This window comes from Rhinolophus sinicus, linkage group LG11, assembly GCF_036562045.2.
Source record: "Rhinolophus sinicus isolate RSC01 linkage group LG11, ASM3656204v1, whole genome shotgun sequence".
NCBI lineage: Eukaryota > Metazoa > Chordata > Mammalia > Chiroptera > Rhinolophidae > Rhinolophus > Rhinolophus sinicus.
Window position 1 is genome coordinate 70,631,494 of NC_133760.1, and position 25,838 is coordinate 70,657,331.

At 37.1% G+C, this 25,838-nt stretch overlaps 1 protein-coding gene across 1 annotated transcript; it reads right to left on the minus strand.

Moving 5' to 3' along the window:
- Positions 1-971: 971 nt before the first annotated feature.
- SPAM1 (sperm adhesion molecule 1) lies at positions 972-6,334 on the minus strand. Its single transcript, XM_019750027.2, has 5 exons — positions 5,381-6,334; positions 4,807-4,896; positions 2,294-2,617; positions 1,535-1,613; positions 972-1,084 (listed from the first exon to the last, which is right to left on the minus strand). The coding sequence occupies exons 1-5, from the start codon at positions 6,332-6,334 to the stop codon at positions 972-974; spliced, it is 1,560 nt and encodes a 519-aa protein (XP_019605586.2).
- Positions 6,335-25,838: the final 19,504 nt, after the last annotated feature.

The window sequence follows — 25,838 nt, forward strand, 5'->3', positions numbered from 1 at the left end:
GCCAGCCTCCATCAATGACAGAATGTGAGTCCAAGTCCTTTGATGATAATTTCCCATCCCACCCTTTTCATTGTAGTCACTAAGTGTCACAGGCTGGGTGACCCTGAGCCACAGGCTCACCCTCTCCAAACTCCCTACTTTGTTCCCCAGGCCAATCAAGTCTTATATTCATCTTTGTTGTTGTTGTATATTATGACATTTTGGCATCTTAAAAAAAGAAAACCTTTCTGGCTGGGGAGAGACTGCCTCTCCCAGGGCTAATCAATTTTTAGAGACAGCAAAGTGCTGTCTGATATGTTACCTGACATGCAAACTAACGAATCCGGAGCCCTCGCTCCTCTACCTGGCCTGTACACCCCAGGAGGCAGAGTCCTCTGCCTGCATCCTCCCAAGGCAGGTACCGGGCAACTAGAGACCATTCCTAAAGCCCAAAGCCTGCCCAAGTTATTCACACCAACCAGTCCTGAATGATTTAGCCTGCCTTGACTTTCCCACAGAAACCCCAATAAAGGCCAGATTCTGACCGCTCCCCCACCCATATTCACTCCCACCTCCACTCCTGCCTCTGCTTTCTGGCGGATACTCAGTGTTTCTTGTTGTCCACGTGTGGTGAACCATGCCTCTTTTTTCTCGGGGAACTGTTAGTAACATTAAACTTTTGTTTCCATGGTATTGACTTTTCTGTGTCATCACTCAATGCCCTTCATAAATTAAGACCTGGACACAAAAGAAACTTTTCCCTACCACTCTTTCTGGATTCGTTTCTGATTGCTTTTCCTACTCCACCCCCAACCCCCACCCCCATCACTTTACATTCAGCCCCATGGTCTCTCTACCTGCCCCTCACCCTGATACTTGACCTCTGATGCCTGCTTTCATCCTGTCTCCCCAGACGGCCCAGCCCCTTTCTCATTCCACCCCATTCATTTCCTGATGCCTTCTCAGTCTGAGGAAAGGCACATGGCATATGTTTAGCATTCCGGCCCCTGAATTGCAGTATCACCACTGTGAAAAACACCTGCCACACTGTCACGTCCACCTGTGCTCATCTCTTTGACTTTGTCAAGGTAACAAACAGGGATGGCTGAACACCAAGAAAATAACCAAATTTAATACATACATATGTATGGGAACCCTACATACGTGAGAGAGTCAGAGACCCCACACGCAAGAGAGGTTAAGAGATAGCAAGGGATCATATGTATAGAATACATCCTGAGCTAGGAAGGAGATAAGGTGCCTTGGGGGCTTCAAAGGGTCATTGCAGGATGAAAAGAAGTGCAGATGCTTAGTAAATAGAAGTTTGCTCTGCCATATAGGTGGATCCCAAAGATATTATTACTGATAATTTCTTATTATGGGCAACGCCCTTAAATCAAGTTCTTCCAGGTAGTCAAGGGAGAGGAAGAAGTTTCTCTTGAGCCTGAAGCTCAAATTGCCTTAAGCTCAAAATAACCCACATACCACAGAAGCACATCTTGGGGGTGGTTTGTTCTGACCACCCCATTAGTAAATGTTGCAAAGCAGGGTTTACCCTTATAACTGTCTACCTCCCAGATCCATGCCTTTTCCAATTCGCCTTGCTGTCTCCGTTCGTTCTGAATCCAGACCACCTGACAGCCATTAAAGGATTCTAAGTAAATTAGTCCATATAAAGTGTCCTTTACATGTCATTATCAATTGCCTCCTTTCATGGCTTACTTATGAAAACATGGCTTTGACAGTAGAATCATAATAGGAGTGGAGAATGAAGGGCAGATCTAAGGAAACGGGCCAAGAGGACTTGGATTATGAAAAGTGGTCATTACAACTCCCACACTTAAAATTCTTTACTGGTTCCCCCACTGACTTTTATTTGTTCAATAAATGTTTACTGGGCACCTACTAAGTCCCCAGATGCTGTTCATCATACCGTGGACATGGCAGCAAGTAAAATAGACCAAAGACCTTTCCTTATGATGCTTACCTTATAGGGAGGTAAAAATCATATTGTGATGTGTGTGCAAGAAAAAACATAGGCCAGGTCACAAGTTCTGAGAGTGTCTTTATTGTAAAGTCATCATTTGGCCATCACGACTGTGTACCACTCTAAGCCATGGACACATTATCTCTTTGACGACACCCTGGAAGTTCTTCTCCAACACTTTCAAATTCTTGTTCGTATGCCACAGCATTCGTTTTCAAAAACAATTAAAAATAATAAAAAGAAGAGCAGTAAACTTGTGCTTGAGTGGAATATTTCATTGTTTGAGTTTAGAGTGGTCTTCACACAAGCATCTTCAGTAGCGCATACATGAATAGTACGAGTGTCTGTTAAATCAACTTTCTTCTCACAGGTGACATCGGGATAACAGCTGCAATTAAATTTTTCGGAAAATTGCTTCAGGTCTTCAACTGTGGGTTTCCCTCGTACCGTGAATTTTCCATCACCTCTAATTTCAATAGCAAAATTCATTGGGTTCAGGTGAAGATAGTCAAATGAATCCCAGTTTTTCCTTACACAATATCCTCGCTCCTGGCAAAACACTTGGCTACATATTTTGGCTGCTAGGGTGAGGTTTATTATGTAAGGATTCAATGTAGTCTTCATGTAATTGTGTAGATTCGTGCAGGAGTCCTGTGAAATAACAAAGTTGGCATATCAAGATCCGTATCAACGAACTAGCACACCATTACATAGCACTTCCACTTTTATGGATACAATAGATATAAATAAATAACCTCAAGGAATTAAGTAAATAACTGATAAATTTTGAGTATTTATTGCTTTGTTTTTGACACTACTTTATCCTAAATTTTTATAATTTAATTTTTAATAATGGCTGTGTTGAACAACCAGTTCACAAAGTTTCCAAATATTTAACAATCAGGTCTCATGAGCTGGGACCCATAGGAGCTGACTCTGTCACACCACTGGATCTAATAAAATGGAATTAGAAAGAAATGGTTTGCTTACATTTTATAACAATTGTTTTAAGTCAATTCCAATCATAGTAAGTAAGCCTGCAAGTACCAGTTTCTCAAGCTGTCAATGAATCTCAGGAAACACAACAAATAATCCATGACTCTACTGATTACAAATGACATAGGAAAAAGGGGAAGTAATGATACAACTGGTATTCAGAATGCTCATAAATTGGGAAAGGTAGCAGAAGTATATACAACACTCCATAAGGGACAATTCCAAGGCAGTGACATTAACTAGAAAATCATTATAGTAAAGTTGAAGAATTGTCCCTGTATGAATAATACTGAGGAAAATCTGAGATTCGTGATAGAAGAATGTGAATCTAAGATTAAAGTGCAAGTAAAAAAAAGTGTGACAATTAAATAGCATGTCACATCATCCTACTAATTGGGGAATGCCTAATTTATTTCTTATCAAAGTAAGAGTGGAGTTCTCAGTTCTTTAGAAAAAAAGGAAATAATATGGAGAACTTTTAAATGGTTCTATTATAACCCATCATAGAACCCTTGAGAAAGGAGTTTATAGATCTGGGAAAACAACTAATAAAGATTAGGAATGTACTTAGGTGAATTATAACTTTTAAATAATTTTCTGACATATGAAAGATTTTGCAAAAGGGGTCTATATACCTTTCTCTGAACTTATATTTTGTGTTATTTCTCTTTGTTGGTGATCAAGCCAAAGACAATAGAATTCTACCAAACAGGTAGAAGGGCTCAGATTACTGGGAAAGAATTTCATGAAGGTGACTGCTATTAAGTACTTTTACAAAGGAAGTAAAAATATGGCTAATCTATCTGAAGGAGAAGGGATCCAAAGGTCTCTTCTAATCTTAGAGTACAGGGTCTTCCCTGTGGGTCCTAGGATAAGATTCCTAGGCCATGAACTTCATTAGACATTCTCCATGGCACCTACATCATTAGTATTTCCATAGCCATTAGAGAAGGCAAAGTTCAGCTCCAATTCAGCAGTGGCCATGTGATAGCTTTACTCTTGCTTTGAGTCAAGAGAATTGAAGAGATGGGAGACAAAGACCTGACATGGAGAATTAAACAAGGACGAAAATATAGGAAGAGAGAAAAGGATTAGGTTGTGATAGTGAAAGGCTTTTTGAACTAAAGAGAATTCATCAGGAGAGAATGAGTAAAATTCATACTATACAGACCAAAATAAGATATTTTTTCTTCATAAAATAAGTTTTACTTAAAACTTTACTTAGACACTATTAAATATAACCTGTGGAAAATAAAGAAGGGTTCCTTTTCCCCTCCCTGAGGGAAGCTTTGAATAAGTTAGTAATGTTTTCAAAAAGTAACTCCCAATTGCCCAAACCCCAAAATCCTATTTTCTTCCCTGCTCAGCCCTCACCATACTCCTAAAATCTTTCCCATTTCAGAGGTGACTCCTTCAAGCCAAAAGCCTTGGAGGCATTTTAACCACTTCTCTTATCCATCCTACTCACCCAGTCCCTCAGCCAATCTTCTCACTACCTGACATATTATCATAGATTTACATACATTGTATTTCTACTTCTGAGAATGTAGGTCCATGGTGAAAGAACTTTGCTCTGTTTGCTGCTACGTTTCTAGCAAGCCACATAGCCTACAGAATTTCACTTAATCTCACTGAATTTCTGGTCCTCACTGGAAAACAAGTACAAAATTTTCTACCTGGAGACATAATCATACAAATGAACGCTAGCATGATTCAGCCAGTATTAACTGTGCACCTATTACTGTGCCAAGCACAGTACTTATTTTTTCATTCAATACCACAACAATCCTTTAGAATATTAAAAGTAGAAATGTTTTCATCTATGTCCTATCAGTTCAACTTACCAAACTTTGACTTAAATTGAGGCTTCCCCACATTATAATTCCAGATGCACCTAGAGCAACAGTTTCACCAAGTGTATTCACAAGGTCATCCTGACAAATGTGACAGAAAGAGTTAACAGATAGGAATAAAATGAAAGTGTTATACATAGGACAGTAAGCTAAAAGCTAAGAGTGCTGACCCAACAATAATAATTTAAATATTCCCCCACTATTTATTTCTATCTATCATACCACCACTGCTCTGCTATAACAACAATACAGATATTTCTATGATTATTTTAATTACGTCTGTCGACAAGAGAGCAGCCCCATGAAAGAAAAAAAAAGAGGAACCGAGTTAATACATTGTCTATACTACCTAATTTTCCATGGTTGCCTTAGCAATGTATGATATAATTACATTTAAATGAAATGTATTCATATTTTACATTCATATAATAATGCAGGACCACGTTGTGCATATTCCTCAAGGATATTAAAAGCTAAATTTCACTCCCTTTAAAAACGATGCTAAATTCCACCAAACACCATTTGTGGGCACTATTTCATAGCCCTCATCCCCTGATTTACTTACCTGATTAAGGAATTTCGAAGAGTCATCGGTAAAAACTGGACGAGTATATATAAAAACCGGAAGTGGATTGTTAGGATTGGGTACTTTAGAAACCCGAATAGCTTCTTGAACACGATTCCGGACGAAGAGTGCAGCTCGTTCATTAGACATTAGGTAGGTATTCAAATAAACGGATGGGAAAAGTGCAGTGCTTTCATTCCACAACCAGTTAAGCTCATCGTTTCTTTTCTTTTCTATATCAAAGCAATGCCCATCGTAACCGTCTTTCTTATAATGGTGATTGTAACAATCAGGAAAAAGATAATAACCCCATAAGTGTTTTGGCCGAAGTTGTTTTCCCAATTTTAAAGTGTCTAGCATGAACTGTTTTCCTGCCGTTTCAAAGTTTTCTTTGGCTATAATGGTGGCCTCTGTGACAGAAAGTTGTGTATTTTGTTGCTGAACCAACTGAATAGACCGATTCCTATAAATATCTTTAGGTTTCCAGTTTCTCGCCCAGATAGGCCTCCATTCTTCCCAGTCGATGACAGCCAAGCCCTTGTTGTCTACCGGCATGTAAGTGGCAATGTCATCCTTAGCTTTGTCCAAATGCCCTTGTAAGGAACCCAACTGGGGGAGTCCTCCATTCTCATCGTTGCCATGTCTGTCTATATGAGGATATAAGCCAAGTCTATCAACGTAAAATAAGGTCACGGGTTGTCCTGTGGCATCTTTTTGGGGATTTCCTATTAAAGAGAAGAGTCTCAGATCTAGCGTCACGTTAAACTTCTTAGGACAAGGTTCAGTTGGGGCATTCCAAGCCCAGAGAAGAGGAATATTGGGGAGATAAGGCGGGGCTCTGAAATCCAGAGTCAAGCAACATGGAATCAGAAGGAAGGTGAACACAACCTGGGACGCTCCACTGGACCCAACAAAGCTCCTAAAGAAAACATGCTTGAAACTTAGCCCTTCCATTGCAAAGAGTAATGGCTATGAAAAGCACTTATGTCTTCCTACACACTTCGATTTATCCAATATTTGGTGCAAGATTTAAGCACAGAAGAGGGAATAGTAGAATGAAGCCACTTGGATGAATAAAGAGGTATGATGATCATATTACTTTTAAATATTATTCTTCCTGCTTCATGTTTCAGGAAAGTTTTGAAAGTTGCTTCATCTATAACTGAAAAAGAAGGACATGTAAAATGTATTGTTATACTACATTTCTGTATCAGGAATTGTAAGCTTTACCAAGTTATCAACTTGAAGGGCAGGGAGTTTCATTTAACTTTTAAAGATGAAGGACTCTTATATTTGAATTAATAAAATTATTTCCCATTATATGTGATATAAGTCCTGTAATAGGTAACATTTGTCTCATTTTCCCAAATTACTACTGAGCCTACAGAGAGGTGTATGCTATTATCTTTTTGCCTTCCCAGTTGTACAGAATGCTGTACCAAGCAATGCCTTAGCAAAAGCCTGCTAAATAAAAATAACTTCCAAATTGAACCTCTCATTTTTGTTTGTTATTTCTTGAAAGATCACTTTATAGCACTCTGCCAAAAATCGAAAACAACCTCTCATAGAATTGTGAGATTTCATCTTTTTTTAAAGAGGGACAGGTAGACGACAAGGCAAAATTCACTTCTGTCAGAGATGATAACTTAAAAGTTTTCTTGCAACTATTGAATCAACCAAAATCTCCTGCTGAGGGACAGGTTCAAGTGCTATTTGGAACAGTGCTTTGTCATATCTCAAAATAATAACGTACTCACTCTCATGTTTAAGTTAATAAAAAATTTTATGACTTTGTATCCTCCACTAAAAGGATTGGTTCTGGCCTACCTTAATAAAAGCAATATACAGATTTTGGTCTTTTATAATCTCTAAATGAGGTTGTGTTGTCATTCTGATTGTCACATGTGAAGTGTTTTGTGGTACAATGAAATGGTATGAGCCGAGAATGAGAAATTAAGCTATGTATTATTTAATATTTGGTATTTGCAAAAATCTCCTACACGAAGACATGTTTAAATGTTCTGTGATCCTAGGAAGAAACTAGATCCTTTTGTCATCATTAGATTGGTACTATACTGCTATGTGAAGTTACCATTTAAGAATTGTACCTTTTTTCCCAGGAATGTGTGTCCTTACCATAGTGAATTATCCATTCATTCCCATTGCTGAAAAAGTAATTAATTCTAAAGAGAACACTATAGATAGAATAAAATAAAATCTTAAGAACTATTACAGTCTCATGCTTTGAAGATAATGGATTTTCTCCTGAATATTTAGAGTATTGTAAAAGAGCTAACATTTGTCATAGTTTAAGTCCTTATAAATTTCCTTATTCAGGACCTAGGAACTCTTCACCTAAGGTACTATAAGGGGGTGGGGGGAACTAATTCCTTTCAACTACCATCTACCAATACCAATGTCTGAACAGCAGGGAGTAGGAGAAGTAAATGGAATAAAGGAAAGATTAGATGTCTCTCTATCTCAAGGAAGGAGTAGGCTAAGCTTATCAAAATAATTAACATGCACACTTAATTTCCACATGACCATTTTATATATGAAACACATGGGGCAGAATGAGCCTATTGGGAAGATCTCTATCCACAGACCTCTTCAGAAAAGAATGGACACTTCTATTCTTGAAAATTGTGAATGTAAATTTCAAATTTTAAAAAGTAATAAGGCTGTTGACCTTTAAAGGAAGAATCATTCTAATGGTTTGGACAGTGTCCTCCCCTAAATTTATTTCCACCATAAACCTCAGAACGTGACTGTACTTGGAAATAGAGTCTTTGCAGATGTAAGTAGACAAGGATATTGAGATGAAATCATCCTGAATTTAGGGTTGGCCCTAAGTCCAATGACCGGTATCCATATAAGAGGAGGAGAGGACACACAGACTCAGAGGTACAGGGAAGAAGGGCGTGTGACTATAGAAGCAGGGATTGAAGTGAAGCACATACAAGCCAAGAACATCAAGGATTGCCAGGAGCCAGCTAGGAATAGGCAAAGAAAGATTATTTTCTGGAATCTTGAGAGGGAACACGGCCTTGTTGACACCTTGATTCAGAACTTCTAGACTTCAGAACTGTGAGAAGATAAATTTCTGTTGTTTTAATTTATGGCAATTTGTTACAGCGGCCTTAGGAAATTTATAATTGCCACAGATAAAAGAAAGGAGTGTAGTTTCTATAAGTCTCTTTTCTCAAATTTGTTTTAACTTCAAGAGAAAGACTGGACTATTTATATGTATCATAATGTAACTCTTTTACCCAAACTGACCTGAAAACATCAAACCAGTGTCAGAGTCAGAACCAGAACCCACATCCTCCAGGCTCATTATATGGAATAAAGCCTTCCTGAGAACTTCAGAGTTTAAGGAGAAAAGGCAAATTCTTCCACCCCAGGCTACCTGATGCTTGTCAACATAACCTCCTCAAATATCACTGTTTCACACAAAGTACGACAATTGGTATCTGTCTAAGCCAAGGCCATGAACAGAGTCAAAAGCACATGAGGCCAAGAAGACTCGCTTGAACTTGAAACTGAATGCAGGTTTCAGTCCCAGAGGTAAGGGCCCTAGAGGAATTTAATTTCTCTAGGCAGACAGACAGTTAAGAGATTCATGAATAAGTGTTAATATATAACTGAGAGGAAAGAAAGGAAAAGAGAGATGGAAGAGAGAAACATTCTCAGATCTAAAGTACAAAGGCAAGATTCAGAAATCACAGATCATAGGTTTGTGGCTAAAGTGAAAGCATTAAATGAATTCCATTTAAGCTGTTAGCAGAATCTTAGGGATTCTCAACATTCACTTCAGAGACCCATGTGGAGTAACTAGCATAAGACCAGAGTTTCACAAATATAGCAAAGAGTATATTTGGATTGGCTGTCACCTTAATAGCCCTAAGCTTCTCTCAATCCATTGGGTGTCTTATTGCCTAAAAATAATTAAATCAGACACTCATTCATCCAACACTCCCTGAACCCCTATAGTATGTCAAATACTGTGGCAAGCACTGATAATTTTTTTAAAAAGGAAAACTGCACATACTTGCTGACAGATGTAAGAAATGCAGAGATTAATGGCCAGAGGTGAACAGCACAAGAGTAGTGTTTTAGGATATGCCTAAGGCACCATGAGAGCCAAAAATCAAAGACACCTGGGTAGATGAGACATGGCTCCAGACAGAGAATGATGCTAAAGTTGGATACACCCAAGTAGGAGTGGGGTCTGGGAACAGAGGCAGGGATTTGACACAGAAGCATAGTATTTGCAGTGATGTAGTCAATAATCGAGCATGGGAGAAGTGGGAGGGGCTGAAAACGAAAGACACTGTTGACAACCAATGAGGAGGCTCAGATGCCATACCAAAGCATTCTGACTGCAGCCCTTGGGCAGGGAACAAAATACCTGAGAGAGGCAAGATGTATGAACTATGGCCAAGGCCATACCTTGTCTCAAAGAAGACCGGCTTGTTGGCGCGAGTTATTTGGAATGATGCCAAATCTTCTCATTTTTAATGTCAGTTTTCTAAATGTGGAAATACCCATTTTAAATATGGACAAGAATCTCTGCACATTTAAATGTTGGCAGTGTTTAAACATTGGGGGGTGGAGGGTGTCAGCCCACAGAACTGGGGACTGTCCATCAGGGGTCCCTGGCCCCAAAGAGCATTTGGTTAGGGTAGTGACATGATCAGATGTGTTTCAGAATGACCATCACAACCACTCTATACAAGATGCAATTAGAGAGAGGCAAGATAGAAGTAGTGTCAGTAAGTCGGAGAGTAAAATGGTGACAAGGATGGGAAGAGGGCAAGACTTGACAGCCATCGGTCATAAAATGCTCTTTGCAATGCCGCTGGTTAAACCCCATACTGAGCTCAATGATGCCTGGCTCGCAGTCACGCCAGCATCCGTCCACCATCAACCTGGGACCAATCCTTGTACAGTGACTCAGCACGATGAGGCAAAAGGGCTCAGTCAGTACCAAACACGTCAAAGTTTAAGAAGAACAATGAACCCCTCCATTATCACGAATGCCTTGCACAAGTTCACAAAAGTGTAATAGCCAGAACTTGGCCTATGGGTTTGCAAATGTTCTTCTAGTAGAAATAACTGATGTTTCTCTTCCTTTGACCAGTCAGATAACTTTGGTTTTTATTTCTCTGAATTGTCAGTCATAGCTACTTTTTCTACACAGGGGATCGTACCAACGATACAAATGGCCACTGCAGTCTAACACAAACAGAAAAAAACCTAACTGTTCATAAATTGCTTTAGTCCAAAGATGATAGGGACCCAACTGCATCAAATATAACTAATCACATTAAATCATGCTGAAGATAAATGCCGTTAAAGAAAACGATAGGAGCTCAGCTTCAAAAGATAATGCAACTAGTATTTTCTCTTATCTATTTAAGGTATCTGGATCCTGTAGAGATAATAAGGCCTCTAAACGAGCAGGTAGGATGCAGACTGATTTTTTTTCCCTTAGAATAGAAAACTGGTTCAAAAATCTTGTCAGAGTTTTAAGTGATTTAATATATATCTTCCTAAAAGGCCCTGTCCTGCAGTCAACCTGGAGAATGCGCATTTTGTGAAAGCAAAACTATGGCTGAAATCTCAAGCAACCAAATGTTTCCCCAGCATATTCATCTTTCTCTGCTTCTGAGGAATGTGTGGCAACTCAGTCGAGGTCAGCCTTTTAGCCAGGATGCAAAGAAAAATAAAGCCTCAGTCTTTTCTTATCCATGTGAAAGTTCCTATTTCTTTGAAGAAGAAGCGTTTTGTGGTTACACGTTATTATGGACATAATAAATATCCCATTCCACTGATCCCGCCTTGCACCTCTGATGTGAATCTCTTTGTTCTAGATTTTTTTTAGTTTCTATTCTGAACCCAGAGATATATCTCTGAGTGACTGCTCCCGCTGGGCAGCCTTGACAGAAACTCTGACTATTGAAGTGTTAATCTCTGATTGCCACCAAGGCTACTTTAAGGCTCTCATTAAAATTGTACTTATGTCTTAGCACCACTCACAGTGTGTGTTCAAATTTGAAATACGATTGTCTCCTTCATTAGACTGTAAGCTTACTATTGTGACCCAAACTCCAAGTGCTATACCTGGTACATAGTAGGTGGTCCATAAGAACTTAATTGAATGGGTGAATAAGTGAATCTATCTATCCATCAATTAATCTTTTCATCAATTTTTTTTCCTTTACCCAGTTTTAATAAATTACTTTAAATCTCCTACCATTCTCCCAAAGTTTATCTATTGTATAAAACCCAGTTCATTGGGGTTCATTGTATCTTAAACAGAAGATAAAGAGTTGAAGAGGTGACAATTATCAACCTTAAGTAACAATAGCTACTTTTGACTTTACATTATTCTATAGAAAGTAAGATATATTTTAGGTTATAATTAGCACAGACTTTAAAGATCACTAATTCTAACCTAATCTGATGTTCTCAGAACTGCCACCGAATTGCCACCATTTCTTAAGCTAATAGTGTAATACAGTCCAAGATTAGAATACTTGGGCCACCTAGCAGAAGTGTCTCCCTTTACAGTGTCTTTTTTCTCTCTTCTTCTTACATTCACTTTTAACCTTTTTCTTTCTACCTTACTCTTCCATTTCATGGCCCCATCTCATGGCTAAAGGGATTTGGAGACCAGATCCAGAAAAGGATTGAGGCTTTATTTCTGTTTTTAGCTCTATGATTCAACAGGTAAGGATTAAAATTATTTAATCTTCAGGTGTCACTTAACTCTTTAAAAATGTATGGGTAATGCCTAGATCACTCTAATACCCAGGAATGGTGAGTTGATGTGTGATATGCAATCTATGAGCCTCTAAATCTGAAGTGCCGTGGTATGTCTCCTGGACTATCTATATTATTAAATCTTGCTTATTATACTTCATTTGCATTTACCCCACATTATAAGAAAGACAGCTCTAATAAGGTGTGGAGAGTATTGTTTCTGACCTATACAAGCCATAAAAGCCAATATATGTAATTAGATTAGGGGTATCACTAGAAAAATTCCTACTCCAAGAACACCAAATAAATACTTATCATGGATATTGTTATTCTTCTTATACAACACAGAGAAGTTTGGGTGTAACAGCAGTAATCCAAGTCTCCTTGCAAGAATGTGGTCAATGAAAAAGGAGAGAGAGGAAGAGGAACAGTCAGACCTAGAAAGATTCACTTCAAATTGTAGGAATGCAGAAAAAGTTGTTTTTACAATTAAATTACCTTTTGCTATAAATCAGCAGGTGCTGGAGTTTGGCTTCAAGGAAGATCAGATGCTTCTAGTTAAAGAAAATAGGGCCCCTAACCTCTTCTGCAGGAGAATTCAGCCAGCCCTTCCACACTGACATAATCTATGGCCAAAATCTAATTACAAAGAGCATTTCAGGGCAAAAGCTAAATACCACCTAGGTAGTCCTATGCATTTCAGGCAAAAATGGAGGGTAATTGTAAACACAATTATCCAAGAAAGTGATGTGGACCATAAAATTGATTTCATTGGTTGTAATGAACATTTTAAAATTAATAAGTAAAATAGACTGTAATAGAGTGGAATGGGAGATGGATAGGATAGGATAGGATAGGATAGGATAGGATAGGATAGGATAGGATAGCATAATACGATAGGATAGGAAACACCAACATGCCATCACATGTAGTAAGGGAGAGTATTATTATGTGAAACTTTCCTATCAGTTATGTATTTATATATGTATGCACTGGGTCACAATGGAACATGCATTTTTATTTTTTTACTGTGGAATGGATCAAACCACTTCAATACACAAAAGATCTGGAGTCTGACACACCTGAATTTGAATCCTAAATGCAGCCACTTTCTAATTCCATGGCCTTGGGCAAGTTGTTAAACCCCTTTAATCCCTTCAGCAATCAGAATAGAATTCTCACCTGTCTGAGGACTCCTTAAAGTAATGTCTGTAAATGACCAAACTACTAAATTAACCAAGTTAGTTAGTTCCGGAGGAAAGCCAACAGGCCTGGGATCTAGCCTAGCTGAGTAGCAAAGTGACCTTGCCTGAACTATTTAACTGTACTGCATTTTATTCTGGGCTTTTTGTTTTTTGTTGTTGTTTTTTTAATTAAAAGAACGTGGATAATAACAGGTCTGTTGTGAAATTTTAATGAAATGTATCTCGTAGGTCTGTTGTGAAATTTTAATGAAATGTACACAAATCACTTAATGCAATGCCTGTGCAGGGGTTCAGAACATTACCCCAAAATATGCCATTTTGGCATGTTGATTATTTTCAGCTAAAGGGGATTAAGCAAATGACAGTAAATCCAGGAAGGGGTGTCTGACCTCCTCCTTTCTGCCTAAAGTAGGACATAAGATTTCTATGGGAAAGGTACACTCCCTGTACCAGGAAACGAAAAACATCTTATCACTGGAGACCGAGAGTTGACTCTGAGAAGGATCTGTACCAACAAAGCTACTAAAATAACACTTTTGTTTTCCATTAGTTTCCCTCATATAATTACTAGTCACTCTTCCACAATTTATTGCCCCTAGAAACTTCAACCCCTTTTCTTTTGTATTGTCACTTCTTCACAATTTATCATTCTTGGTTAAAAAGATTTATAAGCTCTTGGACTTTCCTAACCACCTCTTTGTGTCTTCATTTTTCCTATGAAGGCCCTTGTGTTCATGTAAAAACATTGTAGTTTTTCTCCTGTTCATCTGTCTTGTGTCAGTTCAATTCATAGGCTCCAGCCGCAGAACCTAAGGAAGTGAAGGAAAGTTCTTTTTCCTTCCTTACACTCGGCACATAATAAATACTAAATAAAGGCAAGTTGTGCCTGTTGTAATTATTATTAATAATAATATTATTCCTTGAGGGTAATATTTACCCTCTTCTGTAAAAAGCATGAAAAAAGAGGCAAAGCCCAAGACCATTTAATGATTCATAGACCTGCTATCATTAAAGCTTCTCTAGGAAATTTATTATTATTTTTTTAATGTAAATATGACAGTCATTAGCAATTGTTCTGGTGGAAATGAAATAAATACTCACCAAATTATATACTAGTTTAGCAAAATAGGCTGGTTCTGCTTCTAATTCACAAAAGAGGACAAATAGCAGTTACCAGAAATCAAAGAAACCATAGTTAACAAGATTATTTCTCAGTACCAAACTTACTTTGGCCATTAGCATGTTTATTACATCTCTAAGACATAAGTAATTATTAATAACCATTATTATCATTATTGTTAAAATAATACGTGTAGCACATCACATATATTTTGGATAAAGAACGATTAACTGCATCGACCTTCTAGTGGCATTCTGAAGATGCACTATTATTCACAGTTATCTCTGCCCATCTACACTACTCCACGAAAACCTGAGCACATTTACCCCTGTAGGTAAGAAGGGCAGGCAGCTGTGTTTGTCTTCCCACTCAGAACAGAGGAAAATAAGAGTTTCCCTACAACCCTCACCTGAGACAAGAGATGTAGGAACTCAGTGTTAAGAGTGATGGGCAACTAAGAACCTGGCTAGTTTATAACAGGACAGAAGTGTCCCTGAAGCTCACCAACTCAACCAAAGGTACAGGAAAGGAAGGAACTCTGCATGGATGGGTAAGTCAGCTGTGAAAATATTCAGGAATATTAGTTAAGATTGGGGAGTGTTCTGCTTCTGAATTTTTAAAGAGATTGGACCTACTATGAGGTTGGGGGTTGGAGACAAGATTTATAAAACCTATTCTTTTTCCAAAAAAAAAAAAGAAAAAGGAGGAGGAGGAAGGGGAGGAAGGAAGGAAGGAAGGAAGGAAGGAAAGAAAGGAGGGAGGGAGGGAGGGAAGAAGGGAGGGAGGGAGGGAGAGGGAGAGAGAGAGAGAGAAAGAAAAAAAGAATCTTCAAAGTACATGCACACTTGTCAATGTAATTACAGGGTAGTGAGTCTCTTAAAGTTGCATCTAATGTACTGTAGCTACTTAATAAATGTATATGGTTTTGACAAAAAAAATTTTCGTTTATTCAATGGTGTATGGCTTATTTGCTTTTAATTCTTAACATGCAATAGCTACAGTTTTAAAAATCCAAGATAAGGTAATATTTATTGATGGCTTAAATTGTTTTAACCAAATGTGCAGAATTTGTTATATTTTAAGTGTTACAAGAGCACAGCAAGGCTTTCATTAAAATGTCCTTAAGAGACATTGTTTACAGGAAAGCTATTTTAAACAAATCTCTAAAATCAGACAATCAACAACTGATTATGAAGTCATCCAAAGACTTTCAGTAAACAATTAATTATGACATTGAAAAGGTCTCAGTGACACTCTGGGGTAAGAATTACCATCCTTAGTTTTCAAATGAAGAAATAAGCATTCGAAATAATTAAATCACCTGCCCACCATCCCAAGGCTAGAAAACCCATTCTAGATAATTCTGAAACTCAAGGCCTCTAGTGGACAAATCACTATCATTATGGAGATGAAAATATGAAACAAACACAGGACATTTTCTGAAAAAGGAGATTGGATGTTTTAATTGTCTACTACAGTATGTAGATGATGGACACCTTTTTGCTTGTATAATTAACTGTCATACTTTGCTATGAGAATTAAATTCATTTGAAAAAAAATGAATTAAAGCTTACGTTTAGTATCTTCAAAGGTATGAATTTAATGAGACCCCATTGCAGTACTCTTACCCCTAAACCATCTGCTGTTTTTAGTTTAGATAACTTTAGCAGAATGGTGACCTCTTTTACCAATTATTTTCACAGAATTTTAGTTTTGTTGTGCATTTACTCCAAATGATTAAATGTGTTAGCATGGTGATTACATTTTAAGTTTTGACTTAGCTTACTCAGTTTTGACTCTGACAATGGAAAGGCTGTATTCACATTTACTAACTTTCTATATCACAGATCCTAAGTAGTCAGAAACATAGGTTACATTACCAACACCTCGAGTGGAATGTCATGTTTGAGAGAGACATGCATAGACTCAACATACCAACAGCTTTAAGGAAGTAAGTTTGACTTTACAGAAGCCAACCAAGCCGTCCTGGAAAAACAGGCCTGATACGTAGCTTACAGGGATCCCAGCAACATTACCAGGCCAGTAATGAAGGTCTCTCCTGGCAGGCACAAGAAACTCAGTGTATTTTGGGGACTTGAACAAGAGAGGAATTAACCCAAATCTAAACGTATTTTAAGTGAAGTCTGATGGCAAAAATTTGGCTTGGCTTCTTAGCTTCGAGATACTGTTAAAAGTTTAGCCTAGAGATTCTATATGAAAAGTTTCAGCAAAGCAGATTTGAAAGAGTCTATGTGATCAAATGGTATTCTGGCTGCACTGATGTAATCAGGTTAATTTAAAAAAACAAAAAACAGATTTGTTGTGCAAATAAATTAGTCTTAATTTCTCTATCCTTGATGAAAAATTTGGAGCGATTTTTGAGAGAAAGAAAAGTGTGTTTCATAGAAAGTATAATTCACCCTTGTGGATATTAGATACAGACTGAAGCTGAACTGCCTGTTATAAACTTGAGAGATTACCACAAAAGCCTACCTTTAGACAATCTTCATGCCTACTGTGTAAGCCACTCAGAGTTTACCTGAACACTGAGAGACATCAGAGACATTCCAAACTGCAAAAGATGCTTCGACTCCACCATCTAGAACATCTTGACTGTCTACTGCCAAGGCCCAACTGGTATATACTTTGCTCCAACCATTGACCTTTATTTTTCTTTTGTTTCCATAGAAATGCCTCTTATTAAATACCTGGTTGCTTGCTTACATAATAAAGGCCTCACTCTAGAACCCCACCTGCACCACCACTTCCTGAAATGAATTTAACTAAACTGACTTACTTTCAGCACTAACTGGTTCAATGAGATGGAAAAACCTACAAACTCAGCTTCCGGACTGTAAAACTTCTAGGAAAAGTTTCAAAGATGGAACTGTGGGGGAGCAAAATGTGCCACCCCAAATTATGTCTCTTTGTCATGAGAATTAATTTAGACTGATTTTTTTAAGAAACATAAATTGGGAAATTTTTCTTGTTACCTTCCCCTTAACTGAATATAAGAATTTAAATAGAGGGCCTATTGTCAGAATAGAGTTATCACCAGATATATCTACAAAGAATTTGGGCCCAGTGTGGTGGGAAATTCGGAAGTATCTAGAGATCAGTGTTTACATCACCCAGTAAACACTTAGTTACCAAACATTTGCTTTTCTATCTCCATGTGAATTGCTCTTCTCTACTTTGAAGTCCCAAACCCTACCTGCCTCTGTTTAGCTCAAGATGGCATATAAGCGTCAACTGCATAATTTGTCCTTATTCTTCTGGAACCCCTCTACGGACATATGTAATTAAATTTGACTTTCTTCTATTAATCTGTCTCATGTCAATTTAATTCTTAGATCAGCCAGAAGAACCTGGAAGGGTAAAGGAAAATTTCTACCTCCCTGTCAGTTGGCACCTACCATGGAGCACACTTAGCTAGCTGCATTCTGCTTGCTTTGTGGCTGCTGCAACTGAGAGATCCTGGGACATTTGACCCAAAATGCTGATAGAAAGTAAGCGTTCTTACCATGTCAGCCTCTTGGATATCTGCCTGCAGGGTCTGTTGGATGCTAACAGAGTGAAAATCTTTTTTTTCTTCTTCTTCTTTTTCTAAATTTAAATTAGCATAAGAAAATATCTGTGGAACTAATTTTTTGGGCTTTAGTGGCTCTGGTAAATTTGATAGAGTACTCTTCATTTTGTAGATACATTTTCTCCTACAGATGGTCACTGTTCTTCTTTGTCCCTGTATGTTATGTCATATGTGTTGTTCTATGTCTTGAGAGCTTGGCTTTTGGACCAGTGAGAATATTCTCTGTGGTTTCTGCCATCCAAGAGGTGCACATACCAGCATGCATTGGGCAGCCAATCAAATGACTGAAATTCCACTCTACCGTTGACAGTTGGTCAGAAGAACAGGTAACAACCTGGGCTTGTAATTGGCATCTTGTCTCTTTGTCTGGTCATGCCAGCTATCAGGGGAATTTGTCATAAAAAGTCCCAGTCTATAAGGGGCTTTTGTTGTCTCCATCTATGATAACAAAGGTCTATGCTTTCTAGGCTAACTCTGGGAGTAAAGCTTCTGGATCTTGTGAAAACTGAACTCTTTGCCCTCTTTTATGTGGAATACTTGTGTCCTTGGTAAAGTCATAAAAAAGTTTTTGGTTAGAATTGCTATTAAATAGATTCCACTCATCAACGGCCAGCTAGTGGATCCTTTTTGAATTGACTATGTTTGAAAGGGGGAAAAAAAAAAAAAAGAAGAGGAGGGCTCTCATACAATAAAGTACAACAGCTAGCCTAAGATGCAAAAAGAGGAATTAAACTTAAAGCAAAACTCTAACATAAATTCCCCTTTTTCAAAACTGTCCTATCTCCTCAGCAGTCCCCCAAGCCCTCCTGCAATCATGTTTCCCCAAAAATAAGACCTAGCCAGACAATCAGCTCTAATGCGTCTTTTGGAGCAAAAATTAATATAAGACCCGGTCTTATTTTACTATAATATAAGACCCAGTTTTTAATATAATATAATATAATATAATATAATATAATATAATATAATATAATATAATATAATATAGTGCAATACCGGGTCTTGTATCAATTTTTGCTCCAAAAGACATTTGAGCTGATTGTCCAGGTAGGTCTTATTTTCAGGGAAACAGGGAATTAATCAGAAATAGATCAGCTAGAAGCCAAAGTTCAAGTAACAGAGATAAGTGTCTTTGTCTTGTAAATCTGTACAAAATCAGGTATGTAAACTTAGCCCACAGTAGCCTGAGACTGAGCCTGGTTAATTCAATCAGTAGAACCTGAAATCAAGGGATGAAGAAAAGAAAATTTTAATAATTTATAATTTTTTTAATTACAAAATGCTGGAAGTCTCCCTTGCCTAAATCTTTCCTGCAGCTTCCTTAAAATTGTTTATTAAGGATAAATACAAATACAAGTCTTCTCCACAAATATTTTTAGCCTTAGCTATCTAAGCTGAGAAACTTAATCTATTCCAACTGTTATTTATAAACTAGTGAATTTTGTATTATTGTCCCCATCTCATGACTAAAAATTTTAAACCAAAGCTGAAAAGTCTTTGTTTACATTTGTGTGTATGTGTGTCTGTATATATGTGTATGGTATTTTCTACCTCTGAATGGCATTGGCAAAATTAATTTATAAAAAGCTCTATTTAATTGGCTTACACTAAGCACTTATAAAATTAAGAAATATAATAAAACTAATCCAAATGAAGTTCATGTTCACGAGATCTTGGAAAATATTTAGTACTAAAGTTGGTTTGGGTTTATTGGTTTAATTAAAACAGCCCTATCTTTAGAGTTATCCACATTTAATGTAATACTTTCATACTACCTAGGTTTACTACAAGTCAAATAAATTCATGTTATCTCTGTTATAAAATTTGTCAGCAAGAAAAATGACTTGGTATGGTAAAATTATCATAAGTAACATATACATAATTGTTTATAAAAACCCAAGTAAATTAAATAAGCGTAAATAGGGCAATAGTATTTAGGTACAATAATTATAATTTAAGATATATGTACTTAAAAGAAGCTTCCAAAATCTTCTGATAACTTAAGACTTTAGAGTTTTGCTAAGTTAAATGATGGAAATTTATTGAACATCTAGCTAATTTCCAAATAAGATAAAATAATAAAAACTTAATCATTGAACATAGATTCATCTACTTTTGGCTTCCTATCACAGAGGAACTAAAGATAATTTTAGTCTGTTAATGAACATCTGTGTTACATTAAAAGATTGTATTAATAAAAAGGACATGTATTCCTAAAAATTATAAAATGTATATGAAAATTTACCAAGCCACAAATGTAATGTAAAAGACAGTTCATAATTGTTTACTGCTTAGATAAGTTTTCTATCGGTTAAAAATTATAATTAACATATGTGAGATTAAAGCCACTAAAAATGAATAAGGTAAAGAATTCTGTATACAAGGAAAGTAGGATGTTTCGGCCAAAAAGAAAAAAATGATATGAGGAACGGAGATACATTTCGTTTAAAGCAAATTAAAGTAATTTTGTCTTGGTTTTCTCAGAATAAGAAGAGAGGAAAAAAAGAGAGAAAGAACTTTACCTTGTGTAATCAAGCTGGCGAAAGTTGAATTGTTATTACGAGGGTTTTAAAAGATAACTTTTAATACCAATGGTGTACTTAGGTAAAACTGAAACTTAATTTTCTTTTATCTGCTAAGGACAAAGTTTTCTTCGGCTTTTATCCGCCTTTGATAATAGATTGTAAAAGGTTTTCTTTACGTTTTAAAGTTATCTTCCTGAAAGGGAAAATTTTGTGTCTTACCAATGGTGATGCAAAATGTCTTCATCAGGTCTTAATATTGAGAGCTAACTTTCACTTACAACTGTTTAACTTTCTATGTTTACCTGAGAAGTCTTTAATTGCCACCTGGTGAAATGTATAACTAAGTATTGTTTCAGTGACCTATGATCCTAAACGTGTGTTACAAACTCACTTTTTGACAAACTTTCCAAAAATCAAATTCTAAATGAAATAATTAATTACACAGGATTAAGTGAACTAATGAAGGTGATTAAATTTTTATGGCTTTTTATTTGTAACATTACTGATTTTTTAATCTTTGTTTTCCAGATGTAAGGAAATTTTCTTCTTCCTAAATGACATATGAACTACTATAATTTGGTAAATTATATTTTTTTAAGCAGAGTTGAAACATTTATCTTTATCCCCTTACCTGATCCATCCAGAATTTGGAAACTGTTAGTGAGTATTCTTATTTTCATGGCAATATAGATATTCACATCCTTAGAATCTATTCTCCTTGTAACAGCAGAAATTAGAAACATTGGTTACATTACCAAGACTTGGAGTGGAAAGTAATGTTTGAAAGAGACATGCATAGACTCAAGATACCAACAGTTTTAAGGAAGTAAGTTTGACTTTATAGAAGCCCGTAAAGCCCCCTTGGAAAAATGGGCCTACTATGTAGCTTACAGGGATCCCAGCAGCATTACCAGGCCGGTAATGAAGGTCTCTCCTGGCAGGCACAAGAACCTCAGCATATTTTGGAGACCTGGAGGAGAGAGGAATTAACCCAAATCTAAACGTATTATAAGCGAAGTCTGATGGCAATAATTTGGCTTGGCTTCTTAGCTTCGAGACACTGTCAAAAGTTCAGCCTGGAGATTCTGTACAGAATGTTTCAGCAACGCAAATTTAAAAGAGCCTATGTGATCAAATGCTATTCTGGCTGCATTGGTGTAATCAGGTCAATTTTTTTTTTGAAAATAGATTTGTTGTGCAAATAAATCAGTCTTAATTTGTCTATCCTTGATAAAAAAAATTTGGAGTGATTTTTGAGAGAAAGAAAAGTGTGTTTCATAGAAAGTATAATACACACTTGTGGATATTAGATTATATTTCTGTTAATAGCCTATGAGGTCTTGTTTTTCATCTGTAAACTGGACTGGATCCTGAATGCTTTTAGTGTCCTCAAATATTTGACTACAACTATCCAACTAACGTATCCAATTTTTCTCCTATTTTTGACTTGGAATCTTGGAGAACTAAAGCTGCCCTTTTCCTAAAGCCTTACAGCCTGAAGCTGAACTGCCTGTTATAAACTTGAGAGATCACCACAAAAGCCTATCTTTAGACAATCTTCATGCCTGCTGTGTAAGCCACTCAGAGTTTACCTGAACACTCAGTGACATCAAAGACATTCCAAACTGCAAAATGTGCTTCCGCTCTGACATCTAGAATACTTCTTGACTGTCTACTGCCAAGGCCCAACTGGTATATACTTTGCTCCAACCATTGACTTTTATTTTTCTTTTGTTTCCATAGAAATGCCTCTTATTAAATACCTGGTTGCTTGCTTACATAATAAAGGCCTAACTGTGGAACCCCACCTACACCACCATCTCCTAAAATGAATTTAACTAAACTGACTTACTTTCAGCACTAACTGGTTCAATGAGATGGGAAAACCTACAAACTCAGCTTCTGGACTGTAAAACTTCTAGGAGAAGTTTCAAAGGTGGAACCATGGGGGAGCAAAATATGCCACCTCAAATTATGTCTCTTTGGTGTGAGGATTAATTTAGACTGATTATTTTTAAGAAACAGAGGACTTAGGAAATATTTATTGTTACCTTCCCCTTAACTGAATATAAGAATTTAAATAAAGGGCCTATTGTTAGAATAGAGCTATCACCAGATGTATCTACAAAGAATATGGACCAGGTGTGGTGGGTTACTCTGAAGGGACTAGAAATGCATGTCTACTCTGTGTCCCATTGTCTCTGCATCACCCAGAAAACACTTACTTACCAAACATTTGCTGTTCCATCTCCGTGTGAATTGCTCTTCTCCACTTTGAAGTCCCAAACCCTACCTCCTTCTGCTTAGCTCAAGATGGCGTATAAGCATCAACTGCATAATTTATCCTTGACCCCATATTCCTATGGAACCCCTCTATGTACATATGTAATTAAATTTGACTTTCACCTATTAATCTGTCTTATGTAAATTTAGTTCTTAGACCAACCAGAAGAACCTAGAAAGGTAGTGGAAAATTTATTCTTCCCTGACACTTTCTATCTTTACCAATAGTGATTCGTTACATAACTTTCTTAAACAATACAATGGAAAATGGATGAAGTCTGGATCCCAAAATAGTGTATCTACACATCTTTGCGATAAAAGACACAGTGAGGAAACAAAGGACAAAGGACACTAGCTTGAGTCCAGCCTTGGTCCCAAATCTTAGAAGAGAGTTGAATAATCACTGACTTTAATTTGTTTCCTTTACTTCCTTCCCTCTCCTTTCCTCCCTTCTCTCTCTCAGACAATCTGTACAATGTTTTAACACATTTAATCCTAATAATAAGGTGGGCACAAGTATTGTCCCTATTTTACAAATGTCACTCAACTTTTTTTGACCTCGGTTTAACGAAATTTAAGTTGAATCCATTGGGTTCAGAAATCAGCACTGTATCTACTCCATTGACTAAGTCCTGGAGGGCTTCAGTTAACAGTTCAGGTGAGGGAAATAATACACCTAACTGCAGTGAAGCTAGGTGTATGTTTCAGCTCAAGAGATCTGTTTCATCAAAAGCCTAGCTTGTGAGATATGTCTAGCTCTCTTCAAAGATTTAGAATAAAATTTTAAAATCCGAGAGAGAGAATTCTAGAAAGTTCCCAGAGGAATGTGGCTGGAACCAAAGTGTCAAACCAGAGGTTTGTTAAATCTAGACTGTCTTGTAGCATTGGTGTCTGCAGTCAAGTTCAGCTCTGGAAGCAACTGAACTATGATATGACATGGGGTATTACCAGAAGGGACAGAGATTTTTCCACACCTCAACTCTGCCCCCTTTTATATTCCAATTTTGGCAAAATCGGGAAGTCTCCATTATTGTCAGATTTCTGCTTAAGTTGGCTGACACCAAAAGTGTGTCTCTCTTGACCCAGAAATAATGCCATGTATTTCCCACAATTGTTCTGAACCTGTACTCTAGGGCTTGCTGGTCTTTCTGTAGGCTTTCATTATAATCCATTGTTTCCAGCTGCTTGATCTGTTCTGATGCCTTCAGTTATCTTCTGTACACTGGTTTTCTCTTCTCTGCTTAGAGCATTGTGATGGACATTGTAGTACTCTGCCTGCTTTGATTTTTATTCTCTTTTCTTCTCTGTACTCTATGTTAAGATTCCTCTTGACTAAAATATCTACAACCCAAATAATGCTCCCCACACTACCATCAATGTCTACCACCTACTTGTTTACAATTAATTAATACTGCTTCATGATTCTGATATTATCTGGCCCACAACCTCTGTCAAAATGTATCCTCTCTTGCTCTAATTCCTTCGCTAATTTACTTCTATTTAATTTTTCATGATATAATAGTTTAATAGGTTCCCTCAGTGTCTTCATTGATTGCCCAGTTGAGAATTTCGGACACTTCAGAAAGACAATGAAGAGATGTTCTAGAGTCACTGGGGCATCTCAAATCTTTCCACGTGTGCCAAATACTTGATTGACTGATTGATTGATTTAAAATTACATACCAAGAACAGGTATCACATAGGACAGGTTTTGCTGCATTCTAGTAGGAGGAAACACACCATAAGCCAGTAAATAAACAAATAATTTCAGAGTGATAAATGTCATCTGAGTCCATTTGGGCTACTATCACAAAACACCATAAGCAAGGTAACTTGTAAACAACAAATTTATTTCTCACATTTCTGGGAGCTGGGAAGTCTAAGATCAAAGTGCCAGCGTGATGAGGTGAGGTACCTCTTCTGGGTCAGGTGGTAGACTTTATGCTGTGTCTTCACATGCAGAAGGGGCTTCTGTTAGAAAGGTGCTCATTCCACTCATTAGGGCTCCATGGGTGAACTAAGCACCTTCCAATGGCCCCACCTCCCAATATTATCTCATTAGGCATTAAAATTTCAACACATGTGTTTCGAGGAAACAAACATTTAGACTATAGCAAATGCTATTCTGTAATAATTTAAAAAGAAGAGTGTGGAAATTAAAACAATTTGTTTTGAGAAGGCAGGTTGTGTCCATTTTATTTTTTTTGTTTTTATTTTTTATGAATTTTTAAAAACTAGTTTCAGGTGTACAAAGCAACATAATAGTTAGACATTTAAACCCCTCATAAAGTGATAACCTACCCCTCAATCTACTATCCCTCTGACATCTTAAGTAGCTGTTAAAATACTATCGACTATCTTCCCTATGTTGTGCTCCACATCCTGTGACTACTGTATATATACCTATATATTTAGTTACAGTTGACATTCAATATTATTCTACTTTAGCTCTTCAGGTGTGTAGGGCATTGGTCAAGCATCTACACAGTCTATGAGGTGATCCCCCTGATAAGTCCAGTGCCCACCTGGCACCTTACATGATCTTTACAACATTGTTGATTATATTATCCATACTGTATTAACTGTCAATTTATATTTCTTAATCTCTTCACCTTTTTCACCCTGACTCCAACCCCATTCCCATCTATCACCCTGATAGGTCTAGTATCTATCTGGCACCATACCTAATTATTATAATATTGTTGATTATATTCCTTATGCTATAACCTACATCCCATGACTACTGTATAACAACCAATTTGTACTTCTTAATCCCTTCCCCTTTCACTCATCCTTAACCTCCTCCCGTCTTAAAGAAGTCCCTCTAAGATTCCTTGTAGTACTGATTTGGTGGTGATGAACTCCTTCAGCTTTTTCTCGTCTGGGAAGCTCCTTATCTGTCCTTCAATTCTAAATGACAGCCTTGTTGGGTAGAGCAATCTTGGTTGTATGTCATTGATTTTCATCA

Excerpts from the sequence above, each read along its gene's own strand:
- SPAM1 (XM_019750027.2), bottom strand. The coding sequence starts at position 6,334 with ATGGAAGGGCTAAGTTTCAAGCATGTTTTCTTTAGGAGCTTTGTTGGG. Across the intron at positions 1,614-2,293 it reads CAGACACTCGTACTATTCAT|GTGGTCTGGATTCAGAACGA; the intron begins GTATGCGCTACT and ends AATGGCTGTCAG. Across the intron at positions 1,085-1,534 it reads GGAGGTAGACAGTTATAAGG|CCATCCCTGTTTGTTACCTT; the intron begins GTAAACCCTGCT and ends CTTGGTGTTCAG.